This window comes from Arvicola amphibius, chromosome 12 (genome assembly GCF_903992535.2).
Source record: "Arvicola amphibius chromosome 12, mArvAmp1.2, whole genome shotgun sequence".
Lineage (NCBI taxonomy): Eukaryota > Metazoa > Chordata > Mammalia > Rodentia > Cricetidae > Arvicola > Arvicola amphibius.
The window spans coordinates 156,622,258-156,637,657 of record NC_052058.2 but is presented as its reverse complement, the minus strand read 5'-3'; the positions used below and the strand labels follow the sequence as shown (position 1 = coordinate 156,637,657).

General features: G+C 40.9%; 1 protein-coding gene across 1 annotated transcript in view; it reads right to left on the bottom strand.

Moving 5' to 3' along the window:
• Positions 1-9,370, bottom strand: part of Rab38 (RAB38, member RAS oncogene family) — a 51,599-nt gene extending 42,229 nt beyond the window's left edge. Inside the window, exon 1 of the mRNA XM_038314253.1 lies at positions 9,169-9,370. Within this exon, the coding sequence (XP_038170181.1) occupies positions 9,169-9,370 (202 nt within the window). The remainder of the gene's footprint in view (positions 1-9,168) is intronic.
• Positions 9,371-15,400: the final 6,030 nt, after the last annotated feature.

Genomic DNA, 15,400 nt, shown 5'->3' with positions numbered 1-15,400 from the left:
GGAAAGGAGTAGAGCAAATGAAGCCGAGTCTTAGATCTTGTGTGTTTACTTCCTACTCTACTAAACTGTTGCTAAAGATCCCCACCTGCCTGTCACAGAACCACATAGGCACTTCCCATTACTTTAGATTCCCCGCAAACAGCATCTCTGATTTTATCCTCTAGGGTAGTTAACAGTCCTTGAATCTGTCCATCAAGAATAAACAAGTCATCTGTGACATATTTAACTGAGCTAAAACATGCAAGATAGTATGACTCCATAAAAGAACTGTTTTTACTGTGTAACCTAAGCTAGTTTTGAGCTTGTGATCCTCCTGCTTTACGTGCCAAGTGCTGCAATCACAGCTATACCCTACCTTCCCTGTTCTTAATTTTTAAATCTTATAATTCTATTCATTAAAATCATTAAACACCAACAATTTTTAATTGAAAACTTTTTTGCTCTAAAACAACAAATAATCCACCTGAAATATGTTCACGAAATAATAAGCTCAATCCATTCAATGGAAAACAATCTTAGAATTACTTGGCTTTTGAAATAGTAGCTCTAACTAGCCTTTAAGGACAATTTAATACATAACATATAAACATATCTTCTTATTACCTAAATCTTCATTCCTCAAGGATTCCTAGATACCTTTAGAATACCTATTCCCCAAAACACATGCCAAAAATGCTCTAATAAGCCCCCAGGAAACCCATGTGATCTTTTAAAATCTTGCAGCAAATACCGTAGTATCTATGGTTAAACAGATATATCAGACACCGTTAACTTAGGGTGGTTTAATTTTGGAAATCAGAAAGCAAGAATCATGCAAAGAATCAATGCAAAAAAGAAACGAGGGTAGTGGGGCCACTCTGTTTCAACCTCTTAAGAATCCATTCCATAAACAAGGACACACATATTACTAAACTGTAGCTTTTAAAAATCAAATAATAAAAATTTTCTCTTGTAAATTATACTGTTTTTCTCAAGTGGATAATTATTTGTCAGAAGACGCATTTTTGTGTTTGTGTCTAGCAAAGCCTCATGTACTCCAGGCTGGCCTTGAACTTGCTATATAGCCCAGGATGACTTTCAAGTTTTGATCTTTCTGCCTCCAATCTGGAGTGCTGAGATTCCAGGCAAATATCACCATGCCTGGTTATACATAGTGCTGGAGATCAAACTTTATGTGTGTTAAGTAAGCACTCTACCGACTGAGTTAATCCCTAGCTCCCAAACATATGCTTACTAAGTAAGTTGGTGTTAACTTTTTAGAGAACAGAATTTTTAGGCATTTCTTTTGTCTGAGGGAATAATAAGACATTATTCTGACACCAAGAATTTGGTGTGGGATTTTCTGCCTTAGCCTCCTGAGACTATTTCCCTTACATTTAGAACACACATACATCAATATACCCACAGAGAGACCCTCCTGTCACTATAGGAGTTAGTTATTATTCGGGTCCCACACAGCTATTCTTAGCTTTGTTTCTTAAATGAGACTTCTGCCCCTCAGGCCCTGTAGCATTTCAGCCTAAATGTCATGTCTGAGGATGGTTGTTGTTAAGCCCATTCAACCATAAGCTTCCTTCGATGATGAAATGTAAAGAATCGAGCTTACCTTATAGGAGAAATTTAAACAGTCGATGAGTTGCAAAGCTAGTGCATCATGGCATCATCTATTGGGAAGCATTACCACAGAGTAGCTAGAAAATGGGAGTGGTGGCCAGATACATCACAAATTGGAACTCAACAGCGCTCCTTATCTGTATGCCTTTCAAAAATTTTTATGTGTTTGTCATTTTTATAGCCCAAAGAAGCAGAGTTTTCTTATCTCTGTGTAATAGTGGTGAGCAGATAAACTCACTGTGAGCAATAAATGTCATGATGCATATACCTATAATATGTCTGACCTCCAATAAATAGAGCTATTAACAACACGTTATATTGCAGAGGAAAGCAGGACTCTCGTCAAGGACTTTGAATCAATTTGTTTTGAACTTCGCCCTACGAATTAGACAGAAATCTTTTGGCATCCCCCTTACACTATAAATATTTCATCTGTATTAGACTTAGGAAGGAAACAAGAAAGTTCACCATGCTTCCTGGGAGAGCAATTTTATGCAAGACCCATAGACAAATCAGAAGTTCAATCTGAGTGTAAATATAGGGACCACAGGTTAAGTAATGCACATAATAGTGCACACTACGAAAACTACAGAATCAAGGATAAAGATGACAAAACACTTAAAGTTCTTCAGTCTTCTTAAATCCAACATCCTCTGCCTCGAAAACATTAGGACTTTGCTTGATTGTCCTCTGGGATGCCAGAATTTGGAAGCACGTGGGAGATGGGCACGTGGGAGATTTTCTTGATTATGTTAAATGACACGGGAAGAGCCATCTTAGCTGTGTGTATAGCTGGACTGTTTAAAACAAAGAAAGCAAGCCAAGCGCTAACATGCATGCATTCAGTGTTCTTTGCTTTCTGACTATGAATATGATACTTCAGGCTTTTGCTGTCTTGATTTCCCCATCATGGCGAATTGTGAGCTAGGAGAAACCCTTTTCTCCCTTACATTGCTTTCGTTAGAACATTTTATTACAATAGGAAAAGTCACTAGAATACCGTTCTCTTTCTCTATTTCTTTGCTACCAAATAACTCATGGCCAAGTCTTCTAAAACAAAAATAACTTTTATGCAAGTCTTGGTGAGAGAAGTATTACAGAGCAATAAAAAAAAGTCACATGAGATTAAAAGAGGAAGAAGTTTCTACTGACAGGAAACAATTGGGGGGTTGACATAGGGGTGTGACTTTTCAAATGAGTTAAATATTAGCAAGGACTCTGACATGTGGAGACAAAGAAAAGATCACATGAATTCTGTGACAAAATAAGACAAAAAAAAAAAAAACAGAATAAAGACAATAAACATTAGGCCAAACAAGGATTGCCAAGGAGTTAAAATGAATGAAATACAATCAGGATGGATAGTTGTTAGGATAGTTTTCATTCTCAGATTGCTGGTAAAGTGCCTGAGGCTGTAGCTCCAGGGTCTATCACTCGCAGCATCTTCATGAGGTTCTGAGTTCAATTCCCCACAACTACAGAAAAAAAGATGTATTGCTAGCAATGGAACTGTGGATGCCTCTTGCCTATCCAAATCCATGACCTTTGATCTCAGTGCTTAAGATAACACTAGACATCTAAGGTTAAAAAAGGTTTTAATTCTCCAGACCACACCAATAATAAACACGGAATTAGTTCTATCATCAGTAAATTCTATGGGCCGAAGAATCGAATGCTACTCCCTTCCAAATAACAGTGCCTCATCTCTAAAAGGACTGGGATGGTTTAGATGAATACTTACAAGATGATGTGACTTAATAGAATTAATTTTTACAAGTTATTGCTCCATTTAATGTACTGAAACATCACAAAGAAGATAGTTTTCCACTTGACCTTCAAATGAGTGACATTTTACTGCAAATTTTAGAGATTTTAATAGATGAAGACTCACATCTTTTACAACCGTAGTTAAGCACATTCCCCAGTTTCTGTGTTTCCTGCACAATATTGAAAGTTCATCTCTTCTTACTGTACCCTCTGTTTAGCTGTAAGCACACAACATGCTATTCCACATAGAGATTTGGAAACCTATAATTATCCAGAATAGAAACAAGGCAAAAAAAATCTCCTGCAGAAATAGGTCCATCCTTGAACTCAATTTTGTTTTACTTGACATTCTTATTTTCAAAAGATAGCTTTTTCTATACATCTATTTCTCTTGCCAAGACACTTAAAACTTATAAGATTCATTAGATAAGTTTGTTTTTTGGACATGAATACTAAGGAAATAGCCTGATTCAAACCCTTTGTTCAGGTGAGTTCACAACACGAGAGACTGAAAACTATAAAGCTGCCTACCATGGTGACGTAAGTGAGTGAGAAAAGACAGTTAGTTGAAACAGAAATGCTGTTCTCCTAAGTGGGTCTTCTTAGAGGCAGCTATCGTGTGGAAGAGTGCAGCAATGAGCTTCTCCATGCTGAAGCAGTCTGTCTGCAAATGCGATGTTTTACACTGTATTTGTTGAATTTGGACTTGGGTCTTCTGATGACTAGTAGACTCAGCCACGTTACACACACACACACACACACACACACACACACACACACACTTCAGTTAGATAAATATACTATTTCCGCCCTTCTGTGAACAAGTCCCTTGCTTCTTTGATTTTTGATCTTCATTAGGATAAAATGAGTTTGATACTATTTTCTGTATAAATATCAAGATCAATCGGGAAATGTATGTGAAAGCAGTTTATACTAGTGGCAACTATCATAATAAGAGTAAAAATGATAATGTGTTTCTTGTGTGTCGGGAATGCTCATGAATTAACTTGGTTATTTCTTTTATAACAACTCTAACAGATACGAGTTCTGCTACCCTCATTTTACAGACAAGGCAGAGGATGTGAAACTTGTATGTCAAAAGGCTCACAATTAACTTAGTTAAGGAAACTATCATGTATTACCTACACTGCAGGCAAAGTCGGGTTATGATATTAAAGCTGGTAGAAACTGAAAGAGAGTATCTTCCAAATGTGGTATCATAGACAAATAGTTGCTATTTTATAGGTGGAACACCTGAGGTCCAATAAGATTTCATAACTTGACCAATATCAGTATTTACATTTTCACCACATATAATTCATACTTCGTATAGAATGTATCTGAAACGCTTACTATTAAATCAGAGGAAGTAGAGCAAAGCTGCTAGACAAGGTGGGGAGGAGAACGTTTGACAGGGTGGGGAGGGACGTGTTCAACAGCCATGTTTTAAATTCTGACACTACTGTATAGCCAGCTATTTCCCTAGGAAATTTCAGGTCCTTGGACGACCATAAGAACAGGTGCTTAGGGGATGGTAGCTGCTAGATCTGCAGTTGTCTCAATTCCTGAAGTTGTGTCCCATAGTACATCAGGCTCTTCGGAGAGAATTATCCACTTCTCTGAATGCACTGATGTGGCAATTGCTGGTATCAGGTTTGGAGAATAGTAAGGACAGATGCCTCAAGTGTAAACTTTTTTTCTTGGTTGATATATACAGATTAGGAGGAATATAAATTCATGTCTCAGCCAATGATAAAATTTTCAATTTTTTTTCATTCATTTGTTTCCATTTCTCCATACTGGTATCTAATAATATCAGAAAAACTTTAGGAAGATAAAAAGGATTACCTACCAGCTAAAGAAAGGGAGAAGTGGGGAACAAAAGGGGGGCTGGGGAGGGATGAGTGTAATCAAAACGTATCGTATGAAAAATATAGTTTTAATAGAAGAAGAAAATTGAAGGAAGAAGGCTAGGATTATCTACCAAGTAAAGAAAGGAGAGGAACTTACCCAAAAAAAAAAACCCCACTGCTTGTCAGATACTCACAGGCTGGTGGACTTGCATAGCAAAGTTTGATTTGAAATCAGACAGAATAGGCCCAATCCTGCTTGTCCGTTGTTAAGAGACTCATCTCGGGCAAGGTAACATCTTTGACTCTACCATCTGAACAGAGTTGACTCAGCTGCTCCTTTGGGGTAGACTTGTTCCCATCTGGGGCAAACACTGTTCCCTATGTGGTTTGGGGGAGATTATCATCCTGTTTCACAAGCCCCCTAAACATCCAAACCAGATTGGCTAGTCAATGTGGCTACAAGACACATATCATGGGAAACCTTTGTACAAATAAGGCCTTATATCACTGAAGCAAATAAAACATAATGAATTCTACTTAGGCAAAATGAATAAATGCATAAAATCATAATAGCCTAATATTTTATAGGGCTAGAGCAAGTCTTTTCCATTTCTTCAGGGCTTGCCAAGGTTGAAGATGAAGCTCAGTGGGCAAAGTACTTACCTACCATGCACAAGGCCCTTAATATTTTATCCCCAATATTGCAAAAACTGAATATGATGGCATTGCATGTAATCTCGGCACTTGGGTAGTATAAGAAGAGCAGAAGTTTAAATCATCTTTGGTCTCACAGTGAGTTCAAGTGTAACCTCAGCTACATTGTCTGAGCAACAAAACAAGGGAAAGGACGGAAGAAATGGCTCTGCAATTAGGCGCCTTGCCTGCTCTTGCAGAAGACCTACCTGAATTCAATTCCCAACACCCACTTCATAGCTCAAAACTATCTATAACTCTAATTATAGAGGATTCAGTGCTCTCTTCTGTCTTCTGTGGGCATGGCACACATGTGGTACACAGACATACATGCCGACAAAACACCCAAACACATAAAATAATGTTTAAGTTTTTAAGTTAAAAGAACTTGAACACTTTCAAAACTTGTTTCACTGCTCGCCATTCTTTATAGACACACAACATAGCTAAGAAGAATAGAATGGCATTCCGTGATTTGAGTGTACTAGCAGGCATACTAACCTAACTCAAGTCTGAGTGGACAGTGGAGGTCAGATTTCACATCACCTTATAACCCACAGGTCCCCAACATACTATGAAACATTTATGTTCCAACCATCCTATCCCCCCATTACCTAGCTTTTACCTAAAAAAAGCTTTCAACCTCTAACTTAGCAGTTCAGAGCCTTTGAGTTTGAGGCTATCAAAGAAAGAGTGAACTGGGCATTACCACAAGGCTGAATGCCATTCTGTCTGCCAAATGGATCTCAGATCCTTCCGATTTCCTACGTGCACAGACTTCTGTGATTATAACCTTCACCACAACTCAGTCTGAAACTATGCCTTAGAAAAGCATTCTTAAGTCTGGGAGTTAAATTGCTCAAACTGTTCCTGACAGCAAGCTTGGAACTTAAGTTGCTTTATGCTGCAAAATGGGTGAGACTGAAAAATAATACTGGTGCTTGAGGATGGGATATATGTACAATATAGGAATTGAATCTTGTTAAGGTTTAATTGCTACATGTGTGCCATGTTCCTCTTGTTTAATATGTATAACTGTTCAAACAGTGGTAACTTAATGAGCTCCTGGATAGTAAGCATTTTCATCTTTACTTTGAACTTTGGGTTATTCTTTTCATATTTGGTGGAATAAAACATATTCCCTGTTTATAGGTAAGAAAGATGAAACAAAGATGTTGGTGGATTTGCCAATAACCACGCAGTACATACGACAAAAAGCGAGACTCAGGAAGAGGTATTCTACTTTGGAGGTAACCCATTCCAGAATTTAAGCTGAGAATCTTTATACCTTTCTCTTCCTCCAATGTAGAAGAGGAAACTAAAACTCACAGATGTTTAACAAGACTGAAGACGTAATGCTACTTGGACTTGAAATTGGTGCTAGCGACAGCTACATCTTTTAAACAGTAAGCTAGTCGAAACTGTGATCCTGGGAACGTCCATGCAATCAGAAGACAATTCAGACACTAAAGCATGCAGCGACAGAGCACACAGACCAGGGATGAAAACTTCCAAAGACTCTGAGTGATACCATCTTCAAGTCTCCGATAACTCATGTTTCCCTAAATCTGCTAAAGATCCAAACCATGAACCTGTCTACACTAGTCTTATCGTAAGACCTCCACCTTGCAAAGCTCACGGTTATGGAAGCATAAGGCTCTCAAGACCAGAAACATTCTTTCGGGAATTTTCCTCTCCTGGTTCTCATTTCAAGTCATGACAAAATGCTTGCAGTCCAAATGCACTAGCTGAAATGAACGAATTTTCTGAAAAAGAATTGCTTACTTTAGATCCAGCCCTTACCAAGCATCTCTTCATGCCTCACAACATAAACAGAGATTAAGGAGGGCTGTTTGAAGTGGACGGCGGGAGAGCTCATCGGAGTCTCAAATTGCTTAAGCAGGAAGGTTCTGAGCCATCACTGCCTAAGTCCTGGCAGGTTAATAAGGATGCTACTGATCAGGTAAGTGACTAAGCTTCTAGAATAAGAGGCCAGTCACGCCCAGGTTACAAGCAGACAAGTCGGACTAACAATTTTTTTTTTGGGGGGGGGAGTGTTTCTAGACAAGGTTTCTCTGTAGCTTTGGTGCCTGTCCTGGAACTAGCTCTTGTTCCAGGATGGCCTCGAACTCAGAGAGCCTCCTGCCTCTGCCTCCTCCTCTGCCTCCAGAGTGCTGGGATTAAAGGCGCCACTGCAACCTCAGTTTTTACTGTGCCTAAGAGCTGGTATACCTGGTGGCCAAATTCTGATTTCAAACACTATAAAAACGTTTATCATTGTTTCGATTTCTCAAAGAATACACCAGGATCAAATTAAGAAATCTTAAAGCAACTGCCTTGAACATTACCACAACCCCCACCACGCTTCACCCCCTACTCCGCCACTGGGGAGGCAGTGGCTGGTGGATTTCTATGAGTTTGAGGTCAGTTTGGTCTACATGGCGATTTCCAGGAAAGCCAGAATTAGGTGGTGAGACCCTGCCTCAGGGAAAAAAAACAAACAAACAAACAAACAAAAAAAACAGTTGTCCTAAAACACATGTACAGTCTCCTTTCTAAGAGAGACTATGGAAAGAGAGAGAGAAATAGGGATGGAGAAAACAGGAGAGGTATGGAAAGAGCTAGCTTGTTCTAGATGTATACGAATTCAACAATCTCAAACTTTTTTGACTGAAGGGGTGACCATAGTAGTGAAATTTGGAATAAACTAAATTCCTAAGACTCAAGACTGCGCAAACAATAGTTAACCTGAGACAATCCTGTTCCCTCTTAAGTTTCCCAGGGGCTTCCCCTCTGCTGGCCAGAATGAAGGCCACGTGGGCCTTCTCCGGGTCCAGTCGGAGCTACTTGTATCCAGAAAGGGACTAGAATGGAAACAGAATGCCACTATAGTGTCCTGGGTCCGGACCACAGACTGCTCTGAACCCAGGAATCCCAGGGGAAAGTGGAAGAACTAGCTTGAGCCATGGCCACAGAACACCCAGAGAGAAAAGTTACTTGAAGTTGCCACTAGAGTTCGGGAAGAATCCAACAGAAACAACAGCAAAAAACACTCAAACGCTTTCTTTTCTTTGAAAATAGGTTTCCAAGCCACTAGCCCAAGTTTCCTAGAGTGGACCACACTGGTGATTGGATCTCCTGCTTGGTCGCACTCCAGGGTCCCGAGACTGGAAAGGAGCTAAAAAGTCACTCTCTGCTCCCCTAATCCCTCCGTTTTACTCGCGCTGCTCAGAGCGCTCACCTGCAATGTCCCAGAGTTGCAAGCGCACTACGGTCTCCGGGTCCCAGTGGAGCACCTTCAATGCGAAATCCACACCAATGGTGGCCCGATAGTGCGAGGAGAAGTTCTGGTGCACGTAGCGCTTGATGATGCTGGTCTTGCCCACACCCAGGTCGCCGATCACCAGCAGCTTGTACAGGTGTTCCTTGTGCGGGGCCTGCATCCTGGAGGCCCGCCGGTCTTGCAGAGCCTGGAACCTGCCCTGGGAAGCTCAGCCGGGGCTAGGGTGCAGGACAGAGACCCAAGCGCTGTGTGGGCGCGAGGGCCGGGCGGGCGTGCTGGTGCAGGCTGGGGAGCTGAGGCGGAACTCCTCCCCCGGGGTTAATCCTCCTTCCTACACCGCGGTCTCCAAAGTGGGAGGAGACAGGAGCGACTCCTGGGACTAGAAGCTAAAGGACTGAGGGCCATGGCCAATTCCAGCTCTTATTTGCCTAGTGCTCCACACCTTGCTCAGAGATTTTTTTTTTTTTCTCGCCTTTCGTCCAGGGCACAAACTTGTAAGAGGTGGGTTTTGTTTTTCATATTCCGCCAGCGAAAGAACTGCGAGTCAAAAAGTACCCAGGGCTTCCGAAGTTACGGAGCCCTGCTGCCACCCACACTGTGGTGTGAGTTTGAGAAGACCTTGAGAAATACCAAAGCAGGAGGCTCAATTCTTCCTTTTGGGTTGAGCCCTGCCTGTGGCGTTGGATGGCGTGGATCAAACCCTTTGAGCCCCTTAGCCTGGTCCACTGTAAAATCGGTAAGGCTCTTAGCACATTTCCACCTATTAAACTGTTAATGACCTTAACGGCTCCCCTAGATGAGCGCTGAGGGCTTGCTAAACTTTCAGCCTCCACTCCCATCCTAAGGCCTCCCAACTGTACTGAGCGACTAGACACATGAGGTCTTATAATAAGTGACAGCAAATGCTTGTAAATCCTCCCATATATGACACCTGTTCACCCTGGCAGTCCTAAAAAAAAAAGTCTAATTATTCTTCCTCCTTTACAAATGAGGAGTCCCAAGAACCGACTATACCAGAGTAGTGTAAAGAAAACGTCTATTTCAAACCCTGGTCCTTCTCTCTTATTCTTTCTCCTAATGGTGTGCTCTATGCAGGCATCTGTGTGTTTGTGAGAATAGAAAAATCATCACAGAGGGATAAACAGACCAGAAAAAATAGATATGTGTGTGGCTGGTTTCGCTGGGGCTGCCAGAAAAGGTCTGGGCAGGTGAGGATTCCCGAGGTGCTTACAGAGGTGAGGAAAGGAGCATGCGAGAATTGGAGACCAGCATTTCCCCCTCGAAATGGGTAATTTTGTACCCGATGTGCTCAGAAGGGAAGGGAGCTCGATCAGAGTGGTATTATTTCGTCTTTATATTTCTTTATGAAGTGAAGTATTGTGGGCAACTGTGAAGAAGGAAAGCAAGATTGAAGAGCTGCTTTCCCAGGGTGCCCTGCAGCCATAAGAAATTAGATTTAACTGTACAAGTTCGGTATGGTCAAAGTCTGTAGTAGTATATTATTTATTGTGTTATATGAATCTTGCCTGAAGACCAAAGGCAAAGCTAAAGCCACTAGAGGTCAGGCAGTGGTGACACACACCTTTAATCCCAGGATTTGGGAAACAGAGGCAGGTGGATTTTTATGAGTTCAAGGCCATCCTGGGCTACACAAGATCCACTGCAGAAACAAATCCAGGTGGTGGTGGCTCACACCTTTAATCCCAGTCCTAGGGAGTCACACGCCTTTAATCCCAGCACTAGAGGGAATATAAAATGAAAGGAGAAAGAGGCTTAGTCTGCTTAGTTTATGGTCACCCAGCCTTGGTAGAGATAAGACTTCTCTAGTGCCTTGGCTGCTTTGCTTTTCTGGTTTTCAGGTTGAATCCCGATGTCTGATTCTGGATTTTTATTATTCATGCTACCAAAGTCTTTCTGCTCTGCTTCTCTGAAATTACATAATGCCTTTACCATCAGCCTCTCATAAGCAGAGAGCTCTTTTCCTGAGTGACACACATGTGCAACTGTCTGAACTTTGAATTTTCAGACTAAAAGAAAATAATAATGTCTAAATGACCCAGATAAGAGACATATATATATATATATGTATGTATGTATGTATATATATATATATCATATATATTCTTATATGTATTCATGCATGCATATAATAGGTGCTGATTAAATGTGAATAAATGACAGCTGTTAATGGGAAAGGGCAGACAAGTTTTAAGTTCTGTTGATAGGGGTTGGTTTCTCAGTTTTGTTTCTCCTTACAGGAAAGTCCAGAAGCTTTGCTCACAATGGACTACTAAGGGAAGATGTGTGGAACCATTCTGCTTTCTGACTTTGTTGAAGTGCTCAGGTATATGGGTGTCATCCCCTGGTTTCCACATCTACACTGGGCAGATGGTATCTAACAAGTAAGAGAAGCATTCTGCCTGCTGGCAAATTGACCATTACTGTATCTTCATTTCCCAGGATGAGCCCCCAGGAACTGGGGGTGCTAACACCTTACCTTTTTAGAGTCAACAAAATCAGAGATTCTGACAAAATGAGACCTTTGCTGATCCCAAACCACACTTCTGTAGATAGGAAAAACTTTGCTGTGGGCAAGAATCTGATGGAAGAAACTAGCAGATGGGTAGAATTTTAAGATACAACATCACCCATCCCTCACTATTATGCCTGCCCCAACATTTTTTTCTCAGGCCCTGGCCTGTTTCCCAACACATACCAGCTGTCTCTTCCTGACCCTGATCTGATCTCTCCTGGTTAGGAACACATTGGGACATCAGACATTCAAATGAATGATTCGGACAAGGGGAACAAGACTTGAGATTTCTGGAGCCAATGTTTATAAAAATGGGGGGGGGCTCTTTAAGTAAAAGAACACAAAATTGAGAGTTAGAAAGTAGGTCTAGTGCCATGGAAGGAGCCTGATATGTCTGTTCCATGGCCTCTCTGAGGCAGGAGATGACTCTTTCAGGGACAGTACTCAAACCAGGGTGATCAGTCACTCTGACGAGGCAAGACTTTCATAGTAATTTGTTTCCAGAGGTATGCATTGTAGTCTTATGATAATGCCTCACAATGGGAAGAAATTATTCCTAGTTTCTTTTTAAACCCTCTAGACTGTCGTGGCAAGGGAAGAACAGACAAGCAATTCAGTGAAACCTAACTAGGTCCCCGAACCTGTAAGGGCACCATATCAACATCATATTTGCGTCAGGGAAACCGGTTTTCCCCAGTGTCTCTCCACACATCCCTGGCACTGTTTTCAGGCTCTGAGCATGCTCCTATTGCCAAACTACTGCACACCCTTTCCCCAGCAGCAGGAAGGCAGGTGACTCAAGTCGTGAAGAGGTGAGACTGCAAAATTCTCCCAGTCTGAGGCCTTCGTGAGAGCCCAGAAAGCACAGCGGCGGCTTTCTCTGCCTCCGTTCACATGCTGTCCAGTGGGCATACAAAAGCTTTCACTTAGTAAATGGAAAACGTAATTTAAATGATTGGAAATTGCTTTGCAAATATAAACTTGAAAGGCCAATCCCTTTTGCTTCTCTCTGGGGTTGCCAAATTAGATGAGGCTCTCCGAAGTTACTTTGTTTGCTTTTGCCATTAAAAGAACCACAGGGAGTTACTCGTTAGCTTATGTGAGCTCTTAATTATTGCATCAAAGAAATACTTAAAAAAAACTGCAAGACAGAGTCCATCCCAAAGGCTTTGGAGTAGGAAAGGTAAGCTAAATTTCTTATATTAATATAAGGAAGATATCATAAAGAAGATGGCCTGAAAAGGACCCTCGAAGAGATGACCACATAATTTATTATCCAAAACTGGGCCTCTTGGGAACAGAACGGGACATTACTAATAATTACACCAAGTAAAAGAAATGAGCCAAGGCGTTCTTCAAATATATTCATCCCCGAGGCAAAAGCAGGGCATTTCGGATCTCAAGTGAGATCTGCGTTGAACAGTGGCATCTGAAAAATCTCCTAAAGCACGATTTTAACAAATGAAGTTGTCGCGTGACGACTGCAGTTCGTGGCTCTGCGATCTTCAAAGAGCTCCCCTTTTATCCACCAGGCTCGGCTTGTCTGGAACCTGTTCCTCTTAAACCTGTGCTCAATTGTAACGGGTGTTAGTTGTATCCAGGATTGATTCTGGAATGCAGCAGTCATCTGAAAGTGGACATTAACATTCAGTTATTTGGAGAGAGGCCCAGGTGGGTTTACTGAGGAAAGTGCATGAAATGAACACATTTCAGTCGGTAAGAATTCTGATGTTGGATTGGTTTTTTTCTTCCAAAAGCTGGTAAAAACAAATTAGCAGTTATCATCAAAAATTAACTACAGTTGACGTTTTGAACTGTCCATTAGTCTACATCAGGAAAACCTGATTCAGTCCTAAATCATTTTAGGTCATAGATTCATTGAAAGAATTACGTTCTTAGCTGCACATGTTAGGCTTGCATTAGAAGGATCTGTGGGACGTGGGAGCTCCTGTTCCTTCTAACCTGAAACTGTATAGTCCATACTTGCTCAACAAACACAAATAGTCTTTTTATTGGAGCAGGGATCCAAACTTGTATCTATAGCAAGCATATGCCTAGGTGTCTTCTTCCATTGCTCTCAGAGAAGGCAGAAATACTGTGATACCGGGGGTATCCAATGCTGAGTGAGCCCTGAATCTGATGATATACGATGTCATACAATATAGCCAGAAAGATGAAATCGTGCCAGAAAGAAAGCATCAAAGATATTTATATGTAAAAAGGTGGACAGTTTTTTTTTTAACTTTTAGCGATTCTTTGTGGATTTCATATCATGGTTCCGACTTATCTCCCCACCTCCTCGCATCTGCTCTCTGCCCTTGCCTTCCCCACCCATTCAAAACCAAATTTAAAAGAAAAGCCAACAACCTACCAAACAAAACAAACAAACAAAACTACCATCACACAATGGACAGTTTTTGGGTAAAGGTCAAAACAAGAATCTCACATCCATGCAAAAGAATTGGAAAGACATTAAACCCGACCATCAAAATGCACCCATTCTGGTTAAACTGTCCACATGGCCCTCTGCCTATTCTCTGACCATTTCTGAAATTCCTTCATTGGCTACTTTCCTTTTTTTCTGCCTGTCTAGTATTTTGCTGTTTTCCATCCTTTGGGATCCTGTCTCTCTTTACTTGATCTCATTCATTCTGTTACAATATATCAAATCAGTCCAAAAGATTAAATTTTCATTCAAGTTCTACCACTACCAAATAGTAAGAGACCTTAGTAACTTAATTTCTGTAGCTGTGCCCCTTCCTGCGTACAAAGAGAACAGTAATACTTTTTACTTAACAAATTCTTTAAGAAGACTAAATGAAAAATTTAATAAAGCATTTTGCATAATTCTTGGCCCAAGATATACACAGAAAAGAAAATGTTAAAGTAACCAATGTTTGAGTGATGATTTCCACAGGCGCGTTTTAAACCCTGGCTTTGCTTTCACATTCCACAGACTGCTAACGAACTGCCTGCTGGGCACTTCTGCCAGGTTTTCTGGCAGGCATTTCAGCTGCGACATGGGCAAAACTGAATTCATTATCTACCCTACCAGACTTGTTCCTTTTCCTGTACTCATGGTTTTGGGGCCATGGTTCCACCCTAACATCATATACACAGCCTGGAAAATCAGCCACATTTGACTCCTCCCACTTTGTTGCTAACATCCATCAGCTGATCCCTCTGATTCAACACAGGCCAGTTCCGGAGTGCTCTTCCTCTACAGCACAGCAGTCTCTTAGCAGTTAAAGGCCAGTGGGTGTTCAGTGTTATTGCTAGGAAGGATCACATGAAGGCAAATGATAAAAGGAAAAATGTTCTGTGTGCACATGCATGTCTGTGCATGTTTGTGTGTGTGTGTGGTTGCAAATGTGTGCGTGTTTGTATGTTTGTACACATGTGACTGTGTAAGCTTGTGTATGTGCATTTATGTGGCTGTATGTGTGTGTGTGTCTTTGGAAACAAGACAAATGACAAATGCAGAATGGTTAGAAATTTACAACTAAGAAAGAAAAAAAACTGCTTTTATATACATATATGTTTTATATACATAAATTCTCATTAAATTTTTTAAGACAAAACCTAAAAGTAAAAGAGCAAAGATGTGAATGAACAATTTGGTACACAAGAAATACAAAAATCCAATAATATGAAAAA